This window comes from Orcinus orca, chromosome 1 (genome assembly GCF_937001465.1).
Source record: "Orcinus orca chromosome 1, mOrcOrc1.1, whole genome shotgun sequence".
Classification (NCBI taxonomy): domain Eukaryota; kingdom Metazoa; phylum Chordata; class Mammalia; order Artiodactyla; family Delphinidae; genus Orcinus; species Orcinus orca.
Window position 1 is genome coordinate 177,851,857 of NC_064559.1, and position 19,756 is coordinate 177,871,612.

The 19,756-nt window shown below is 53.2% G+C and overlaps 2 protein-coding genes across 5 annotated transcripts in view; one reads left to right on the forward strand and one right to left on the reverse strand.

Moving 5' to 3' along the window:
- SLC2A1 (solute carrier family 2 member 1) overlaps positions 1-19,756 on the forward strand; it is a 28,433-nt gene that overhangs the window by 1,140 nt on the left and 7,537 nt on the right. The window contains exon 2 of one of the 3 annotated variants that reach the window (XM_004266351.4): positions 10,587-10,682. In XM_004266351.4, coding sequence (XP_004266399.1) covers positions 10,587-10,682 — 96 coding nt within the window. Of the gene's footprint in view, positions 1-10,583; positions 10,683-16,704; positions 19,342-19,756 lie in introns of those variants that run through there. The other 2 variants (XM_033421953.2, XM_033421952.2) reach the window with 2 other exon arrangements.
- Positions 5,052-19,756, reverse strand: part of ZNF691 (zinc finger protein 691) — a 79,056-nt gene continuing 64,351 nt past the window's right edge. For both annotated transcript variants that reach the window (XR_007474202.1, XR_007474201.1), the window contains one exon: positions 5,052-16,706. The gene's annotated coding sequence lies outside the window, so the exon portion shown is untranslated. The remainder of the gene's footprint in view (positions 16,707-19,756) is intronic.

Consider the following 19,756-nt stretch of genomic DNA (forward strand, 5'->3'; position numbering starts at 1 on the left):
AACAGATGAGGACTCTTCCTTCCCCCGGGAGCAAGCAACTGCCTAGATACGATCTCTTTTTTTCATCTGTAAACGGGCTTGTCCTACAGGGGATCTTTGTGACTTTCCCAGAACGGTTCCTTTCCAACAAATATTTATTGGGCCCCATCTTGTGTGTTGTAGGGCATTGTTTCTTTCCTCCCTCCCTTCCTCCCCTTTCTATAGAATATTTTCAAGTGACTTTTTTCTTTGAAATTCGGCAGGGAAGGCACGAGGATGTCCGTTTTTCCACCTGGCATGGGGGGTTAGCACTGAACTCTGCACTGCCCTTCCTATGGGCTGTGGAGGTGTCCGGTGGAACTGAACAGGTCTTGGCTGGGCGGAGAGGTGCGTGACAGTGACGCCAGGCTGTACCCTCAGCGGGAAAAGGTTCCTTTATGCCTGATGAATGCAAACAACTTGCTTCACCACCCCGCCCTGGCCTGAAGAGAGACCCTGAGCCCAGAACACATTTCCTGACAGTCATAGGTGAGCCATTATGCTGGGATATAACAAAATAAAAATAAAATGAGAAGCTATTTTAGCTAGTGGTAAGAACGTTGCCACTGCAAAGCTTAAATATTTGCTGTGTTACCTCAGGGCTCTGGCAGGTCACTTAACTTCTCTGGGCCTCAGTTTCACTGTCTGTAAGAGAGGGGAAACTTTTTTCACTCCTGCAAGGGTAAGAAATGTCTGTTCAGTATGTGATGCAGGACCTGGGTGTTCATCTGTTGAGTGGAGAAGTGAGTATTTTGAGTGGAGGAGAAAGTCAACAGTCACTTGTAGTTCACTAGGCTCTGGGCTCAAATGCTTTTCAGTGTCACTGACCCTCCATATATAGCTCTGCTGGTTCAGGGGCCTAGAGCTCGGAGAAGGAAAGTAACTTACCTGAAGTCACACAGCTAGTAAGTGGCTGAATTGGATTTGAACCCAGGCCAATCAGAAAGGGCTTTCAGTCTACACTATCCCTTTTCACCATAGACTTTCTTGAATTTTGAGCTGAGGGGAGAGAGTTTGCCTAACTTCAGGGGTGCCCATGTGCCAGCCAGTTCTGTAGCAGGTAGATGTTTTTCATGCAGTATCCTCCAAACTTTTGATTGCCGGCTCCATCAATAAATAATTTTGGAGCACCTCCTTCCCAGTGCTTTATCTGTATTTATAAATTCATGTATGTGCACTGTTATAATAATAGATTATATGCCTACATAAAGTAGAAATTTCAAAAGACAAATACAGATAACAGTTATAGTAAAAACATTTTATTTTTTTATTTTATTTTTTTTCATTTTATTTTTTATTTTATTTTTTTGCTAAACTTTCTATGGATCATCCTGTATACATTCTAGAAAAAAGCCCTTCCCTTTGGAGCTGCTGATTCGATCAGCAAGCCCAGCCCTTTTGTGCAAAAGGTTAAACTGAGGCCTGGAGAAGTTATATCACTTGCCCAAGGTCTTAAAACCAGGTGTGTCTAGTTCTGAAGCTCCTTCGGCTATGTTCCTCCTCATCTCCGCAGTTGACTCAGCTGACTTTCCTGCTTTCTGTCGTGCTCCTCTGTGGCTCACTGTGCTGAGTTTAACTGAGTAGGAAGTAGGGAGGAGACAGGTTGAAGACCCTCCTGTCCCAGCCAGCGCTTTGCTCATGCTCCGTCCTGGGCAGCAGACGAGGGTGAGCCCTGCCCCCAGATGTCTCACCCAGCCCTTTGTGAAGAACTCCCAACTAGTCCCTCCTAGCACCCCAGTCATGCCCCAGGACTCTGCCACTCCGCCCTCCAGACAAAGGAGAAATGAGAAATCCGTGGGGTTCCTCAGCCCCTCAGTGGTACGGAAGAGCATAGGCTTTTGAAGTCCTGCATTTGTGGTTTTGAATTCCAGCTTAGCTCAGTTGCCACGTCTGCAGAATGATGTCATTTTTGTCATTAGAGTGTCTGTAAGAATTCAGAAATAAATGTGTCTATCTGTCCCCATGGATGCTCCATAAATATCCCTTGCTTCTCTGGATTCCCATGATGCACTGCACCTACCTGGGCCCCAGGTGACCTGCTACCTGGGTTGCAGCCTCTGTCCAGAAGTCTGGCATTTGGGCAACATGAGCTTTTGGGGAGTCCCAGGATGCCCGGGCTGTATCGCTTGGTTGGGTAAATCATTAAAGTTTCTGCTGGCTAGTTCTCCAGTAGGGGTTTTGTCAGGAAGCTGGTGTGCAGATTAGCCCATGGGTGAGAGTGCCAGGCCCAGAGATGGGACAACTGATGTGGCTGCCCTGCCCCCCCCCCCCCCCCCCCGTGAGGGTGATAACAAGTCATGATGACATCACAATCCAATGGAAAATGACTTTTCCAAGGTCACATACTAGCCTCCCACCACAAAACACCTGCTAGCCTTTCTAGGATGGCATAAGAGGATAAAAGAAAGTCCCCAGCAGGAAGGGACCTTCCAGTGCATGTCCCAACCCTGTTTGACAAATAGGGAACTGAGGCCAGAGAAGGAAAGAGGCTTAGCCAAGATAAGGCTGTCACAAAAAATTTGAGATGTTCTTCAGTATTGTTGTTAAAAAACATGTTTTTTTCTGCACAACCCTGTCCTATGTGCCACCTTCCACTCACCCCAAATGAGCAGGAGTTCCCCGACTCCCAGACTTTCCAGCCACTTTCTGGGTGCAGTCTAATAGTTGGATTAGATATAATTTGACAACTGAAAGCCTTCTGTGAATGGAAACAAAACACATCCTCATAAAACTATGACCTGGGCGAAGTGGCCTTCCTCAGAGCCTCGGTTTTCTTCCCTGTAAGATGGAGGCTCACTCCGCATGGTAGTTGTGGCGACTGCCCAGTGCCCTCAAGCAGGGTGGCGGCTATTTTCAGTGGAAGGACCCTCTGCACGTCCAGTTTGGGTGTACGGACATCGTCAACATCTCCATGATGATCCCTGTCCCATGCTGGGCCATTCCGGGACCAACCCTACCTGGCCTGGAGCTGGGTCAACCCCCAATCCCCCTGTAATCAGCTTGTGACTTCAAGGAGCTCAGCTTTACCCAGTGCCTCCTGGTCACAGGATGTCAGGGCCTAGAGCTCTGCTCCAGCTCCAAGGGTACAGGCATCCAGTTCTCTCCCCCTCCCACCCTAGCTGGCAGAGCTGGGGAGGCCTGGGACAAAGGGGAAGCATGCAGTGTTGGCTTGGGACCTGCAACCTCACCCCTCCCCCACCTCACTCCTGGGCAGAGCCACTCAGTTTGGTAACCTGCGTCCCAGAATGGTAGAGGTTGAGAAGGCTCCTGGTTGGACCTATGGGCTCAGAGAGGCTGTGTCTAGGCCTGGTCACCAAAACAAACCTCCAGTTGTTACCGGCCTCTTCTGTGGGAGGCATGGAGTGGAGCCTAAGGCTCTGCCACCCAGCCTCCAGGCCAGGGAGGGAGTAGCTCAATAGCTAATGCATAAACATTGGGGTTTTGCAGTAACGGAGCAGGGCTCCCAGACCTTGAACTCGTGCAGAATGAGGGCAGTGTTCACCCTTTCTAAGACTTCAGCACCACCACCTTGCTGGCTTTTGCCTCCCCAGGGCCTTGGTACCCTGGAAGGGGAGAGAGCTGTCGCCAGACCCAGCTTAACGAGCCTTTGGCTACTGAGGCCTCTGCTGGACAGGACATCTGCCCAGAGCGCCTAGCCCAGAGTTCACCCCCACTATTTTGGCACTGGGGAGTGAGGAGGAAAGGGCTCCACCAGAAACATCTCTACCATTTGACCTCAGACCAGCCACAGCTCCTATTGGAGCTAATTTCCTCAACTGTAACAGGGGTAATACCTGCCTCTCTAGGTCAGGTTGCAGGGGGTTTTTTTAATTACAGAAGTACTGTAATGGAGCCAACTATAGAGAAGCATGCAAAGGAAGAGAGTAAACGTCTTCTCCCAGTTGTAATGGTTTGGTGTTTACCCTCACAGACCTCTTTTTGTGCATGTGTGTATGTGTGCCTATAAATGGAATTCAGTGTAATTGGATCACGCTTTCTACATAGTTCTGTGCAGCCCAGTGCAGCCCATCCTTTCATCCACCAATACGTGCAGTGTTTCTCTCTGCACATATAAGGAAGTGCCATTATACAAGTTCGTTATCTCCTCCTTCCGTACACAAAATGTACATTCTATACGTTGTTTAGTACTTTGCTTTTTTACCCGGCACTCTTTTCGTATCAAGTACATACAGATGTGTTGCATTCTTTCCAATAGCTGCATAATATTCCATCACAAAATGTCCCACCGTGATTAAGAATTAAGTGATTGTCCTCGTCACTTTCTCTCTTCATACCACTCACCACCTGATGTATTTTAGGTGTTTTTTCTCTATCCTTCCACCCTACCCACCGCTGCCAGCCCCCAGCTAAAATATCAAGTTCCATGAAGCAGGGATTCGGTTGAGTTTATTGCTGAATCCCCATTGACTAGAATAGTGTTGGGAACATGCACTCAGGTATTGTCCTTCCTTAGTAATATAATTTCTTATTCTTAGGAAACCTCTCTTATGGAGAACAGGAGGTCTTAGGGGAGGAGGATTTTTCAAGGTCACACAAGTGGGGTACTTAAACTTGTCTGCTGAGAGTGTTGGGGACCTTTACATATTCCCATGGTCTTATCAAATTAATCTTATCATAGTCAAATTGGTGCCCACCTCCCCACTGAATGGGTACCTCTCTGGGGTGTCAGCTTCTCCAGATGCCCGGGTGCTGACACTCAGGGAGTCATTTGTTTGCATTTAACACCTTTTTGGAAGATGATTTGGTTTTGCCTGGAAGGCTTTGAAAAGTCCTGTGCAGCTCGTGTGTTGGGTTTGCACTTGGCAATTCAGAGCACCTGGAGCTTAAAGCAGAGATGGGCAAATTTTTTCTGTAATGGGCTAAATTGTAAGTAAATATCATCGGCTCTGTGGGCCATATGGTCTGCTGTTGTAGCACAAAGGCAGCCATAAACAATATAGACTTCTGGTCCCCAAAGGAATGGGGGACAGTTTGGCTGTGTTCCAATCAAATGTTATTAATGGAAACTGAAATTTGATTTTTTTTTTTTTTTTGCCGAGCCACACGGCTTGTGGGGTCTTAGTTCCCCAACCAGGGGTTGAACCTCAGGCCCACGGCAGTGAAAGCACTGAGCCCTAACCACTGGACTGCCAGGGAACTCCCCTGAAATTTAAATTTAATACAATTTTCATGTATCACAATATATTAGCCTTCTTTTTTTTTTTTTTTTCCCAGCCACTTAAAAATGTAAAACCCATTCTTAGCTGGCAGGCTGGATTTGGCCACGGACCATAGTTGACCCACCTGGGCTTACAGCAGAATCTACCCAAGCGACTGAGAGGTTTCTGAGCTTGGGCCTGGGCTGTCCTGGCTCAAACTGGGCAAGGCCCAGCGAGTTGCTGGAATGGAATTTGACCTACATAGGAAGGAAGGAGCGGATAGAAACCTTGCTTCCTTTGGGGACCAGTACCCGGAAGCAGGGGAGGACGTGAGCAGGAAGGGTTTGGCAGCAGAGACCCCTCAGTTTGAAGCTTCCAGCAGCCGAAGGCCTCCTGATCATCCGCCTTTTCCTCTCTGAGTCTCCCATGTTCTCATCCGTGAAGTGGGAGCCATCTCTCCCCCAGAGCCTGGTGATGGTGGTTAAATCAGGATGTGGATGCAGCCCCTGGCACGTTGCCTAGGGCCTGCCCGGTGCTGCTGGTGCTGATAAAAGCGGCAGCTCCCTCTCCTCTCTGCTTTTAAAGACTGATGAGCACCTTCTGCCTCCAGGGCCCCTGCGGGGTGCAGGGGAGGCTCAGCCATGCAGAAGTCCTGACATCACTGGAGGACTTGAAGAAGATGGCTGAGAGGAGTAAATGCCTGAGGTCACCTGAAGGTCAGGCTCCACATGGTTATTACTCTTCTTCTTGAAAAGACCTGACAGGCTGGAAGAGTTCAGAGGGTAAAATGCCTTGTCCAGGAATCCAAAGAACTCAAGTCCCAGAATTAGCTTTTGTTTGCCGAGTATCCTGGGCCCCTACCCTCTGACCTTAGGCTCCCCATCAATCGCATGAGGGTATTACAGCAATTCTGCAGTTTCTTGCGCTTCTTTTTTCATCTCCCAGAATTTTGTTCAAATGAAATCTTAGAAAATTAAAGTAAAAAATAAAATAAATAAATAAATAAATAAAAAGGGAGCTGTCACGGATCCCATAAACCCCTGCTCCACCCTGCTTAGAACTGGGGACCACGCAGTTACAAGGTCCTTGTCCCATGCTCCAGTGCACCCAGGGCTACTCAGGAGCTGTGGGAGGAGGAAAGGATGTGAGTGACATCTGGCTCATCCCGGCTCCAGGACCCTCCTCCCGGACCTTCCTCCCATTGGGAGTAACCTACCTCTGAATGGCGTGGCCACATGCCCTCCCTCCGCCAGTACTGACTGGGAGAGCCCGGAGCTGGAGTACATGCCAGGGAAAGGCCCGGCCCACGGACGCAGGTCGAAAGGCCACGCACGGTGCTTGGCAAGTTACATGACCTGGCTAGGCCACCCGGCATCCCCGTGTGTGGGAGGAGAGGTTCTGAAGCCAACATTTCATCAGTGGCTTCCTGGGAGAAGAAGAGCTCTAAGTGGGCCTCAGGACCCCCAGAATTGGGATGGGGTGGTGAGGGGTGAGGGCATGAGAGCCTCCTCGTGCAGGACCCCGAGCCCAAGCGCTTGCTGAACTGAGAGGCCTGGGGCACCCCTAGGAGAATCAGAATTTGAACTCAGGTCAGAGGTCTTTCCTCCACAGCCCTGTGGGTTGGGGTGGGGGCCTGGAGAGTTACTTTTAGGCTGTTTCCAGCTCTCAGAGCTGATGTTCCAGTACTCATCAGGGGTTTGCTACATGGCCGAGTTCAAATCTGTTAGGATGAACCCTGTTCTCAGAGAACAGATACATGCAGAGCCAGTTTTGCCCAAAAAGTTAATTTCAGAAGTGACAGGTTTGCTTTGTATAAATATTCAGCGCTGCGCCCTACTCTGGGCACCCTAGGTACCATTCTTAAGGAGTTCCCGGTGTGGTGGGTGGACAGCAGATGGGTATTCCCAACTGCTTGGAGCAGAAGCTGGAGACTGTAGAGCACACAGCAAGGGCAAAGGCCTGGAACAGCATGGGATGTTCTAGGAGGTAGCCCCATCCCCAGGGGTGGTGATGGGCGGCCGTGGTCCCAGATTCTAGACTCTCCCTTGCTCCTCCACCCCTATAAAAGGCTTCCACAAGAAAGCTGTGAGCTGTGGGGCTTGTACCCCTTCTTTAAGGCATCACCAACGAGTCCATCAGCTTGGCACGTAAATATATACATGTTAAATGAATGGACTTCATTACCGCCTTTCAGTTCCAGCCACGGGACTGGTGGAGGCAGATGGTACCATGGGGACTTCCCATCCCTCCTTGATTCAGCGAACACCTGTCGAGTGAACCCTGCCGGCTCCATGATGCAGAGCTTGACAGCAAGCCTTAAGGGAAGGCACTCTTATCCCCATTTCTTATGTGAAGAAACTGAGACCCAGAGTCAGGGCTACCACATATCTCAACTCCAAGGTGAGGGAAGCAGCTCGATGCCTTTCAGCCTGGGTCTCCAGATTCCAAGTCCTGTCGTGAGCACGCTGGGTGCGGTGGGGGCGAGAGGTGGTGGGTGCCGCTTGCCTACCCAGGAGCGGGGGCCATGCTCCTCCCCTGGATCTAGCATCCAGCCACACTGAGCACCCCGTTAGATCCAGCCTTGCAGGGCCCCCCCTTCTTCCCCCTGCACGTACTGTTCTGTCTACCTGGAATGCAGTCTTGCCACCGCTTCTCCACTTGGCAGACTCCCTGCATGTCCTTCACAGCCCGACTCCAGTGTCACCTCCCAGGAACCCACCTTTGATTGACTGTCCCAGGCAAAATTACAAGTCTATCCCTGCAGGGCTCCCGCAGTGCCCCAGCTGAAGCTCAGACCACACTAGCCTCCCCTTCCCAGTGGACCTGATGCCTCTTCCTTGATGTCAGGACCAGGGCCCGGGGCGCGAGTCACTGAGCCTTTTAGTAGTTCTTGACACAGCAGCCTGCCTGGGTGGATGTGGATGTAACCCAGCCGGTGGGTAGGCAGGTTTTCTAAAGCAGAGTTTGACCTTGACCTGCCAAGTGGCAAAGTCCAGCAGAGGGCTTTGTCCTTGGCTCCCAGCAGCCCCCACTCTCAGAGGCACAGCTGCTCAGCAGGGCCCCAAGACTGACTTCAGAGGCCCAGAGACCCCTGGCACACCAGAGCCAGACTGGAGACAGGGCTGTAGTAACAGTACTGCCCCCCAGCAGAGCCCCTTCTGCGAGGGCATTCATGCAAGGGCACGATTTTTACCAGAGCCGCATATCATCTGTATCATTTTTCACTTCTATTTTTATTTAAATTGCTGTGTTCTAAATAATATGAAACCACAGGGCTTGTAAAAAATATTTTGAATAGGTGATACATTCATGTGGTTCAAAATTCAAAAACGTACAAAGGGATATAAAATGAAAATTCTCCCTTCTACCCTGGCTCTGCCACCCAGATCCCCAAGGTACACTGTTACCTTTCTTGTGCATTCTTTTAAGGAAGTAGATGTGTATATTCTCCCCCATCCTAGCCTTTTTTTTTTTTCCCTCCCACACAAAAGGTAGCATACAACACGCTGTTCTGAAGCTTTGCTTTTTACTTAATATAACTTGGGGAGTATGCCAAATCAGTACCTAAAGAGCTTTCTTTGTTAAGTACTCCATTATATAGCTATGCCACATTTTTTCAAATCCTAGGTTTGCGTTGCTAGTTTTCTATTTATTCGAGTGTGTACTAGAATAATATATACCTTGTATACCATTAGTATCAGACGATGGCCAACCTCAAGGCCAACCCTGAGCCGTGACACCTGTGACTCACCAGGCAGAAAGCCCCCACGTGGGGGTTCAACAGCCGCTGTCGTGCCGTCCTTGTGACCTCCTCTTACTTAATCCCAGTGGTCACCCGAGGAGTTGGGCTTGGCCGGGGCCCACCAGAGGAGGCCTGTCAGGTGCTCACCACCCACTCGGAACCAACAGCCTTGGGTCTGAAGGCTCCCTAAGGAGTTGGGAGGGAGGCTCTGAGGGGTGCTGGGCAGGGTGGGCCGTGACAGACAGGATTTACAGGGAGTGCAGCCCGCTGGGAGGAAAGGCCCAGCGTCTAGGATGAATGTCCAGAGTCTGGCCAGGAAGGAGCCCGTGGGAAGGAAGGATCCAGCTCTCCCTTGACAAGGAATGGGCTCTGAACTCCTGCTGGCTGAAACCTTACTCTCAGCCTCTGACGTGAGAACCTTAGCTTTCGCAATCGATGGCCTGACGGCTTCTAGAGAATGAAAAGACCATACTAGGAATGTGTCTGATTAACAGCTAAGCCCAGCGCTATCTGTGAGGATCTCGAAGTCAGGGCTGCTTCTGGGTTCTGGGGGGAGGGGGGGAGACCAAGGCCATCGCCAAGCTGAGGCTCTCCCCTCCACAGGTAGGTGCGGCTCAGGATCTGTGCCTCCACCCCTCCCCTCCAGTGCCCAGCCCCGTGTGGTGCACCTGGTGAATGCCCGCCCATCATTTCTTTGGCATCCCTCCCCCCGGGCCCCGTTCTTTCGGTCAGTTAAGGGCCTGCCTTAACTGTCATACATCTTGGCTTCTTCATTTTAAAAGAAAACAAAAGTCCTCTCCCTAGCAAGGCACCTTGCTCTCCCCGGGCCCTCCTGCCTGCTGGCCTCCTCCCTGCCTGCTGCCTCCGGCCCTTGGCTTCCAGGTGACAGAATCCCACTGCCCTTTTTCTCCCCCAGCCCTCTGCCCATTGGAAACACCTCGACCCAGCACTCTTACTCACCTTGTGTCGTGTACTTTTCCAAAGCACATTCCTGGCTGGTATGTCATCTGTGTCCTAACGACCCTGGGAAGCTCGTGGTCTGGGGATGGTTGCCCCGAGCTTCAGCCTGGCTCTCTGCAGACCCCTGAGTAAGCTGGAACTTGTCTCTGCCTCAGTATCTACCCTGTGAATGGAGGCGAGGGTTTGCAGACAAGCAACCAGACGGGCCGGGAAGAGTGGGGAAGGGGACTCACCTGCTGGAATTCGCAGAGCAAGGAGGCAGGTGGGCTGGAATTAGAAGCCAGCATCTTGGGCTCCAAATCCAGGGCACTTCGCCCATCCATGCCGCTCCTCCCACGTAACTGGGCCCCCCTTGCCTTGGTTCCTGGGCCTCCCAGCCAGAGAGGCTGGAGCCACCTCAAGCCCAGGCATGGCTTCAACAGGGGAATGAGACCCCGGAGAAGGCCAAGCCCTGGCTACAGAGAGGGGGAAGACCCTAATTACCCTCTCTCCCCAGGAATGAGTCTGGCCAGTGCGGTGTCTAGAAGTTGGCAGGGCTGGTTTGGGCACCTGAGGTCAGGAAGTGGCCAGGTTTCTTCAGAGAAGGGCTGGTGTGGTGCCAGGAGTCAGGCAAGCTATCTGAACAAGGGAACCTGCCAGCCCAGGCCCTGCCCTCTAGTCACCTGGGCCTGGCGTGCCTCCAACAGTGTGGGCTTTTCTCTCTGCAGAAGCTGACGGGCCGCCTCATGCTGGCCGTGGGAGGGGCAGTGCTCGGCTCCCTGCAGTTTGGCTACAACACTGGAGTCATCAATGCCCCCCAGAAGGTGAGTGCTGTGCTGTCCTAGGCTTCTCGAGACCAGAGGGCTCTGCTGTGCACCCCTGCCCCCATCACACACACACACACACACACACACACACACACACACACACACACACACACACACGTGCTCACCCTGCCTCTTGGACATTGGAGTCATTTACATCAACTCACCATCTGCCTTACCAGCCAATATTCTGGCCCTGAATGGGTTAGAGACTCTTAGCTTTGGCCTTGGAATCTTGGGGCCCACAGAACCACGGGGTCTTTATAGGTTACCTTTTTTTTTTTTTTTTTTTTGTGGTACGCAGGCCTCTCACTGTTGTGGCCTCTCCCGTTGCGGAGCACAGGCTCTGGACGCGCAGGCTCAGCGGCCATGGCTCACGGGCCCAGCCGCTCCACGGCATGTGGGATCTTCCCGGACTGGGGCACGAACCCATGTCCCCTGCATTGGAAGGTGGACTCTCAACCACTGCACCACCAGGGAAGCCCTTTATAGGTCATCTTGACCAACCTCCTACCCGACACAGAAATTTGTAAAAATTGAAGCCGTGTTCGGTGTAGTGATGCTGCATTCGTGCGGCCCTCTGGGGCTACAGAGGGCTTCCGTGGTGCTTTTCTCACCTGATCACACCGAGCCCTAAGGCAGGCAGGCAGCCGTGCCCACTCCTACCCTGCAGGTGTGGGGAATGGCCAGAACCTGCCCAGCATGACCAGCTAGTCAGGGATGGAGCTGGTATACGACACCAGTCTGCCTTGGCGCCCTCCCTGCCAGGTGGTCCCCAAGCCCGTGCTCTCACCCATCCACATGCAGCACACTCCCTTGTAAGGGAGCCCATTCTAGGCTGAAACTGCCTATCTCCCTGGAGGCCCTGGGCCAGGCAAAGCAAAAATGGCGTCTTGCCCTAGGGAACTGGAGGGGTGCAAGTGTGCGCTTATTCCCTTCTCCCCACAGCACAACCCAGATCTGTCCTCACGTGCTCACCAGTGTCGGGACTGGGGGGTGCCCCGGTGAGGGCCTCCAGCGTAGCCAACCCACCGCTCTGGGGAGGAGAGCGGAGGATGGGGGCAGGAAAGGAGACTGTAACGAGCCCCTCCTCTGCGCCAGGCCTGTTGTGTACATTCATAAGGTCGGGCGGTGATTTCCATTTTATACACCCGAAAACCGAGGCCCAGGGCAGGTCAAATGACCAATGGGCTCAAGGTCACATAGCTAGGGGATGGTGGAGTCAGAAGCCAAACTCTGTTGTTTACACAACCTCAGGCTGTCTTCCGGACCAGCCACCTGGTCAGTTTAAAAGTCTCTACCTTCCCGGGCAGGACAAGATGAGAGTGGATTGTCCTGTCAAGGCCACATTCACGGTCCAGACGGGTGAGGCCAGGAAGTGAGTGTGGCTGCTTCCCGAGGATTGGGGCCTGTTTGGGGGAGCTGGGCCTCCTCCAAATAGGCGGAGGGTGGCCGTGGGGGCCACACCCGATGCTGGGGAGCAGGTCACCAGAGCGGCCAGGCCTGCTGAGTCATGCTCAGCTGCAGCGGACGTGATGGGGCTTTTCCAAGCTTGTGGGAAATGGCGACCGTGGGCCCATGCTTGAAGCAGTTCCAAGCCCTGCTTCTGCTAAGTGCTCTGAGCAGATCTTGCCAAGGTGTGTGCCTCGGAGCTGGCTCCCTTTGGGAATCCTTGCAGATGCAAAGTGTGTACAGTCTTAGAGACAGGGGACACACAGTGTCCCCTGACACTTACAGAATCTGACCTCATTGGTCTGGGATGCTGTCTGGGCATCAAAGTTTTAAAGCTCCCCAGTTGATTCTAACGTGCGTCAAAAGATGAGAAGCACTGGATTAAGTGATCACAGTCAGGGGTGGTCACGTGACTGTGATCACATAGTGAGTTACGCATGGTGACAGAACTAGGACTCTAAGAACAGGATAGAGGTGTTTTCCGGAAACAGAACAGGGTTGTGGTAAGCAGGGGCCCACAGGTGGGGATAAAATGCCCAGAGGAAAGAAAGTCTGTGTGTCACTAGGGTAAATGGGAGGAGGGAGAAGGATGGGAGGGCGACGCGGTAAGCCAGAAGCTGCCCACAAGGGGCTCTTGTGGTCGGTAGTTTCATCTGCAGAATCTTCAGCCACTGGCAGGGCGTGGCACAGCAAGAATGGGCAGGTGGGCACCAATGCGTAGGCCGAGCTGGAGAGTGTGGACTTCAGAACTCCACTAAAGAGGACAGATAGGATCAGATTTGCATTTTAGGGAAATGATTCAGGCGTCTGGTGCAGTGGGATGGGTCTCAGAATGTGAAACTAGAGACAGGGAAATAGTGAGAAGGCTGCTGCTGTAATAGGTGTAGAAAAACCAACACTGAATAGGAAGAATGGGCAGGAGCTGATCATCGATTCAGCCTGAGGATGAGAGAGTGGGGTTTAAAACTGGCTTCTAGATTTCTGGTTCGGGCGATGTGGGTCTGGAGGCAGAGCAGGGAGGTGCTGTGGGATATTCAGGAACTGAGGTTTGGTGACACGGCGGGACAAGCACTTGGACACGGGGGTCTGTTTCTTTGGAGGGTAGTCAGTGGGAGAAGACCGATAGGTTGGTCACCAGTATCCATAGTGATAGAGAAGGATCTCCCAGAGGGACTGCAGAGTAAAAAGAGAAGTAAGTGTCAAGCCCTGGAGAGCACACCCACTGACAGAAGATCCTGGGAAGGAGGAGGAGAGCTGGCACCTCTACGCCAGGAGACAAGACCCTTCTGAGCCAGAGGAAGAATGGAAGCGCCTGAGGATGAGCGTCCATGGCCATGTCCTTCGTCCCTAGAGCAGTGCCCGTCCATAGGAACAGGCACTCAGATGTGGACGGAGTGAAGGGATGCTATCTGGTGCTCCGGAGGCTGACCTGGGCAGATCAGCTCCATATTGCCAAAGGCAAAAGACCCTCCGGTGACCCTGCTGTGGCAAAGGCTGTCCAAGTGGAGTCCTGTGGGTAGAGACCTCCCTGCAGTGGGTTGAACAGGGAGAAGGGAGATGGGGGAGAGCAGAGACAGCCCTTCCAAGGGACTCGGTAGAGAAGGAAGAAAGAAGGGTGGTCGCCAGAGGGGTTGTCTGGCTAAGGTTTTTTTAATACGAAGACTTCAGTTTTAAACAGCTTGTAAGGAATCAGCAGAGGAGGAGAGGGTGAAGATAAGGGGGGGGGGGTCCTTCAGGACACCGGTGGTGGTGGAGCAGAGGCAAAGGGATCGCATTTGGCCAGAAGGGACTAAGACACTTCCAAGGGTGCAGTTGTGGACAAACCCAGAGTGATGTTCTCTAATTCTTGGGACTTCCCATCTAATCAGAAACAGGCGAAAGGTGAGAATTACAGTGGAAGATGGGCGGGGCAGCGGGCAGGGGATCCGGGCAGCACAGACGGCCCAGTGGTAAACATTTATAGGAGCATTTGCGGGCACCTGTCCAAAGGTCACTTGGGCAGCCGGCCTCTGAGGACTGAGGTGAGAGACCTGCGTGGCGTTTCTGGGGGCGTGTGCTCAGGCACTCCTCCGCCTGTTTACTCTTGTACTTTACAGACACTTCTCATAAGCCTGGCCGTAGTTTTCCCAACCCAGAGCAAACAGGATAAACTTAACAGGTGAAGAAGGGAGAGGACAACACTAGAGGAAGAGATGAAAGCGGGGCTCAGAGCCGACAGCCATGCCTCGGGAGGCACCATAGCCATTGTCCTGGGAGGGCCCAGTGATTGTGCCAACACCGTCACTCAACGTGGACTATGCCAGGCACTGCCCTAGATGGGGGGAGGGATAGAGCCGAGAACACCGCAGGCTCACCCTGGCCCTCAGGGAGCTGCCTGACACATGGTCAGAGCTGGGCCCTGTCCCTGCCCTCCAGAGATTCAACCATCCAGAGTGCAGAGGCGGGGTGGGGAGGGGAGACCCCTTGGGAAGAGCCGCAGTATTATTAACGGAGGGCTTCTCGGTGCTATGGGAACGAAGAGAAAGGAATGACTAATGCCGGGGGTAGGGCTGATGGCAGAGACAGAAGGGGCCTCACGAAGGAGTTAGCAGCTGTGCTAGACCTTGAGGGCAAATCGGCCCCAGAGGGAAGGAGGGGCGGGTATCCCAGGCAATAGGAACGGCTTGTGCAGAGATGCGGTGGCATGAAGTGTTCCACTGATGGGGAATTGCTAACGGCCCGCGCTGACCAGGCCGACCCACCTTGTCTGTCTAGAGGCACTTGCCTTAGGAAACTGCACTGCGCTGGCCAGGTTGGCCTACTTGCCAATGGAGACTTTGTCCCACTAGAGGTGAGGGTGCCAGTACTGCTGTTAATTACCGGAAGCTTGGTCTCCTCCATAAAACAGGCCCCAAAGGGCTTCCTCTTGGAAGTGGTTAATTAATCATAACATCATCTTAAATGTTTACAAAGCACCTCCTAATAAGTTGCCTCCTCACAGCAGCCCCACAAGGTGGGTGGGGCCAGGCTTATCTTCCCCTCATAAAGGAGGCACCGAGGCTGGGAGAGGTCACCTGGAGAGGGAGAGGCTGAGTTACAGATGGACGCCAGGCCTCACACCTGATGACGACATCCCTGCCAGGCCTCCGGCCTCTGCAGGGTAGGAGGGGAGCCCAGTCACACAGAGAGCAGATAAATGAGCAAGGGCATCCTGACCATCATACTGAGTGGAGAGAACTACCTCTCCCCTCCCCAAACGGCTGAGCTGCCAACAGAGGTGACTAAAGGCCATTGAGGAACCATGAGTTCCTGGCCAAGGGACAGTGTCAGGCATGTCTGAGGCATCCTCAGAAACCAGACCGCTTGGGCTGGAAGGGGCCTGACAGTCCGCAGGCTCAACGTTCCTTGTTTGCCAAAGGAAGAACTTGGTCTAGAGAGCAGGCGAGGTCTGCCCAGGACGACCTGCTTGGTGAGTGAAAGTACTGGAGGCAAGATGGGCTTCCCAGCCCAGGCTCCAGGCAGCCTCTCCTTATCTCTGCCTAGATCCAAAGGGCTCTGGGCCCCCTCTCCCCTTCGCCCATCTCCGCTTATACGGACTCTCACAGCTTACAGCTCACTTGTCACGTGCCAGGCATTGTTCCAAATGCATTAGAAACAATAATTCAATTGTTCCATATAATATAACCCCATTAGGGAGACACCATAATCCCTGTTTTATAAAAAACTAGGGCACAGAGATGTTAAGCAATTAAACCAAGGACACACAGCTAGTAAGTGGCAGAGCTGGGATTTAAATCCAGGGAGTCTGGCTCCACTCTACATCCTTGACCACCACAGAAGAAATGGCAGTTACACTTACAGGCACCGAAACACCCTTTTACATGCCAACAACTGCTACCCTGCTGCTCTCTCCTGCTCTTACTTCAAGCTGAGTCACGCACAGACGTCCCAGTTTCCCACGCACAGTTGCACAGCCTCTTACACCACGACACCCTGCCACAGCTCCGTCATCTCTTAAGCCTCTCCGGTTCATGGCCTGTTCATCAATTAGTGACAATGCTTTCTGCCTCCAGCCCTGTGCTGGGACCCAGATGAACCAGACTGTCCCCCTGTTGGAGTTTAGTCTAGAGGGAGCACACAGTGCCTCATAGTTAGCTGTCCGGGGCGGTGATGGAAACAAGGACAGGCTGGTGTAAGCGGACAAGGGGGAGGGAGAGGGTACCTGGCCCATAGAGGAGGGTTTTTCTCAACACCATAGACATTTGTGGCCAGATAGTTCTTTGGCATTACGGAGGCCGTCCCATGCACTGTAGGACGTTTAGCAGCATCCCTGGCCTCTACCCCTGCCAGTGTAACAACCAAAAATGTCTCCAGACGTTGCGGGGGGGGGAGCAAATTGCCCCTGTTTGGGAACCACTGCAGTAATGAAGAGGTTATGAAGGCTCTCCAGAGGAGGGATGGCGCGTTCTCTAGAAAGTGACCAACAGCTCACCAGGCAGAAGGCGAAGCAGCAGCAAAGCGAAGGTGCAGAGGTATGGGGTGCCCGGGCAGCATGGGGGCGTTGCCATGTGGGGTGGGAAGAGACACTTCATCCTGAGGGTGGTGGGGAGACAAGAAAAGCTGTGAGCAGGGGAAATGAAGATCCTTCTGTTTGCAGGGGAGACCCCAAAGGCCAGGGACCAGTGAGGAGGTCAGAGCAAAGGCTTGGAGAGAAGCCCTATCAGGGCTCTTCCAGAAAAGCAGCCAAAGCAGCCAGGGTGGTCCGATCATCTGCTCTGGGGTTGGGGCCCAGCTTCTAGCTCCATCTGGCTGCCTGGGCCTCTTCACCAGGCCCCAGGGAGAGGCCCTGAGGAACCCAGAAGTTATCTGTCCAGCCCCAACTGTAGCATCTGTCTCTGAACTCCCAGCTGACCCTGGGGCGTGGCTGAGTTGCTATGGAGACATACCACCTGGGGCGAGGGCGGGGCAGCCCCAGCTGTGGGGGAGGGGTAGGTAGGGAACTGGAAATAGGGGTCAAAGCCAGGCTGAGGGGCTGAACTGGACAAGCTGGCCCTTTCTTCCTCCCGACTGGACCTCGAAGCTTGGGCGGCTATTTAACCCCTTCATCCCCACAGTATATCTAAGAGAGAGAAGAAAGGGTTGAGAGAGAGCTGATTCCCTCTCAGGATGATCTAGAACAGGGGGCCCCAACCCCCGGGCCAGGGACCAGTACGGGGGGCCTCACAGCAGGAGGTGAGCGGCGGGCGGGCCGGTCAGCCGCTCCCCACCGCTCGTGTTACTGCCTGAATCACGCCCACTGCCACCCCCGGTCCGTGGAAAAACCCTCTTCCATGAAACCGGCCCCTGGTGCCAAAAAGGTTGGGGCCCGCTGATCTAGGAGACCAGGCCTCTGCAGGGAATATGTGGGGAGCAGCCAGAAATTCCAAAACATATACCCCTTCTCTTGGCAGTGGTCTGGAATTCTAGAACACGGGTTGGCAGGGGGACCAAATCCAGCTAGCAGCCTGTTTTTGTATGGCCTATGAGCCAAGAATGGGTTTTACATGTTTAAAAGGTTGGGGTGGCGGGGAGGGAGGGAAGGGAAGAAAAATAAGCAGTCATCAACAGACTCTAATATTTTCTATCTAGCCTTTTACATAAATTGTTTATATCAATCCCTGATCCAAACTTTGACTTGTATGCTCCCTGCTGACAGGGGACTCACTAACTGTAACATGGGTAATCTCACCCTCTGAAGCCTAGAAAGCTCTTCTTTCCCCTGAGCTGAAGTCTGTGCCCTGGGGCTCTGCAGACCTGCTGGGTCCCTCGGCCTGGGCAGCCAGCAAGTTCTGAAGATAGAGCTTTACTCCCCAGGGCAAGCCTCTAGTTCCTTCAGGGTCTTTCTTGTACTATAATTCCTAGGTTAATGCTTTGTCTTGCAGTAATTAAAAAATGGAAAACTCTGTCCTTAATGTTCCTCTCAAGGAGATGGCTTCTCTCCTTGAGATAACAGTGACACAAGGAACAGCTTACTCCATGTGCCAGGCAGTGGGCTCCGCCTCACACCCAGAGCCTCACTACAGACGCTGCCCTGACACAGAGGAAGTCAGAACTTCTGCTCTAGACAGAGAGACGTGTGGTCCTTCAGCCACAGTTACCCAGGCAGGGAAGGGAGGGGGGATGACAGACATGACACAAGCCTCTCCCCACCCTCACCCCCAGGAGAACTGCTGGGATGAGGAATAGCTCTTTACTGGAAACCATTCAGTCCAAGGGATGGCAGCTGCCCAGGGCCATCCTGCTTCTCCAGGCTGGCCCCTACAGTGTCACCAAGTGAGCCTCTGCCCTAGGTTCAATGAGGGGATGCTTAGAGAAAGAGCTCTAATAGCCCCTCAGCTTCCAACAGCCTGATGCCATGGCTGATCGGGACCTGCCCTTTCTCCCCAGCACGCGGGCACTCACACCGACCCTTGGCAGGGAGAGGGGTTGGGAATGGGCTGGCAAGGGAACAGAGACAAACGGAGAGCTGAGCCTAGTCTGCTTGACGTCCAGGGCTCGACTGCCAAGTCAGGGAATAATGGTGGGAATCGGAATCTGGCTTCGGTGGATGGGAGGAGTCAGGAGCAGAATCCAGGTGAGACCTAGGGCAGGTGCTGCGTGAGTAGAGAGGAGGACCGATAAGGAGGTAGGATTTTATGGACAGGACCTGGTGAGTGACTGCATGTGGGGCAGTGGCAGGATCAAGGGTAGCTCCCAGGCTTGTAACCAGAATGTGAGGAAAGAGCATTCAGAAGAAGCACGTGTGAGGCCTCGCCTCAGACATGAGCCGGGGCTGAGGAGGCCGCCAGGAAGCTCGCTGCCGAGACCGGGCCTGTGGGATCCTGTTAAGGGTGCAGAGCAGTAAGGAGGCTCTTCTTCCATGACGGGCACCCAGCCACTGCTGGATGATGCTCAAGGCAGCGGCTGGGTGGAAGAGGTGACCCCAGAGCTTCTCCCCACGCAGGGTTCTCCTGTTCTCCAGGGACCCACCGCCTTTCCTGGGCCAAGGGCCAGCTTCACCCCCCACACAGGGCATGGACCCGAGGGGAGAGGACAAACAGCCCACGCACCGCCCGCAGGAAAGGAAAACCACACTTGGCTTCTTCCCACAAATCTCAAGCACCAGATCAAGAGGCAGGAACCCAGTGGGCAACCTCGGCTTGGCCACGAAGTGCTGCTGGGGGGTGAAGAGGATGAGCCTGGGGCCAAGGTGGACGGTGCTGGCTGCTCACCGTGCCTCAACCCCATAAAGTGGTCTAAGCAGCAAGGGGCTCAGGAGCCATAAAGGAGCTAGCCATGGCCAGGGTTTGGCCCCTCTGACTTGTTACCACATGCAGGAGACTTAACTGGGGAGGCTCTGGTAACACCTCACTTAACACATGGTTCCTCAACATCTCCAGCCAGATCCCAAGGAGAGGGTTAAAGACCTCAGCCTCACACCCTTAAACCCATTTAGGTAGTAAGCACTTACTGCCTAAATACTACACGTATTGGCTCCGCGTACAATTCAGGCAAGTTCCATTAGCCGACTTGACAAATTTTAAAACGAGATGTGGAGAGCTCTGTGAGACAAGCATCTGAAACACAGGGGGCAGGGGGTGAGCCTGAGAACTACAGCATGCAAA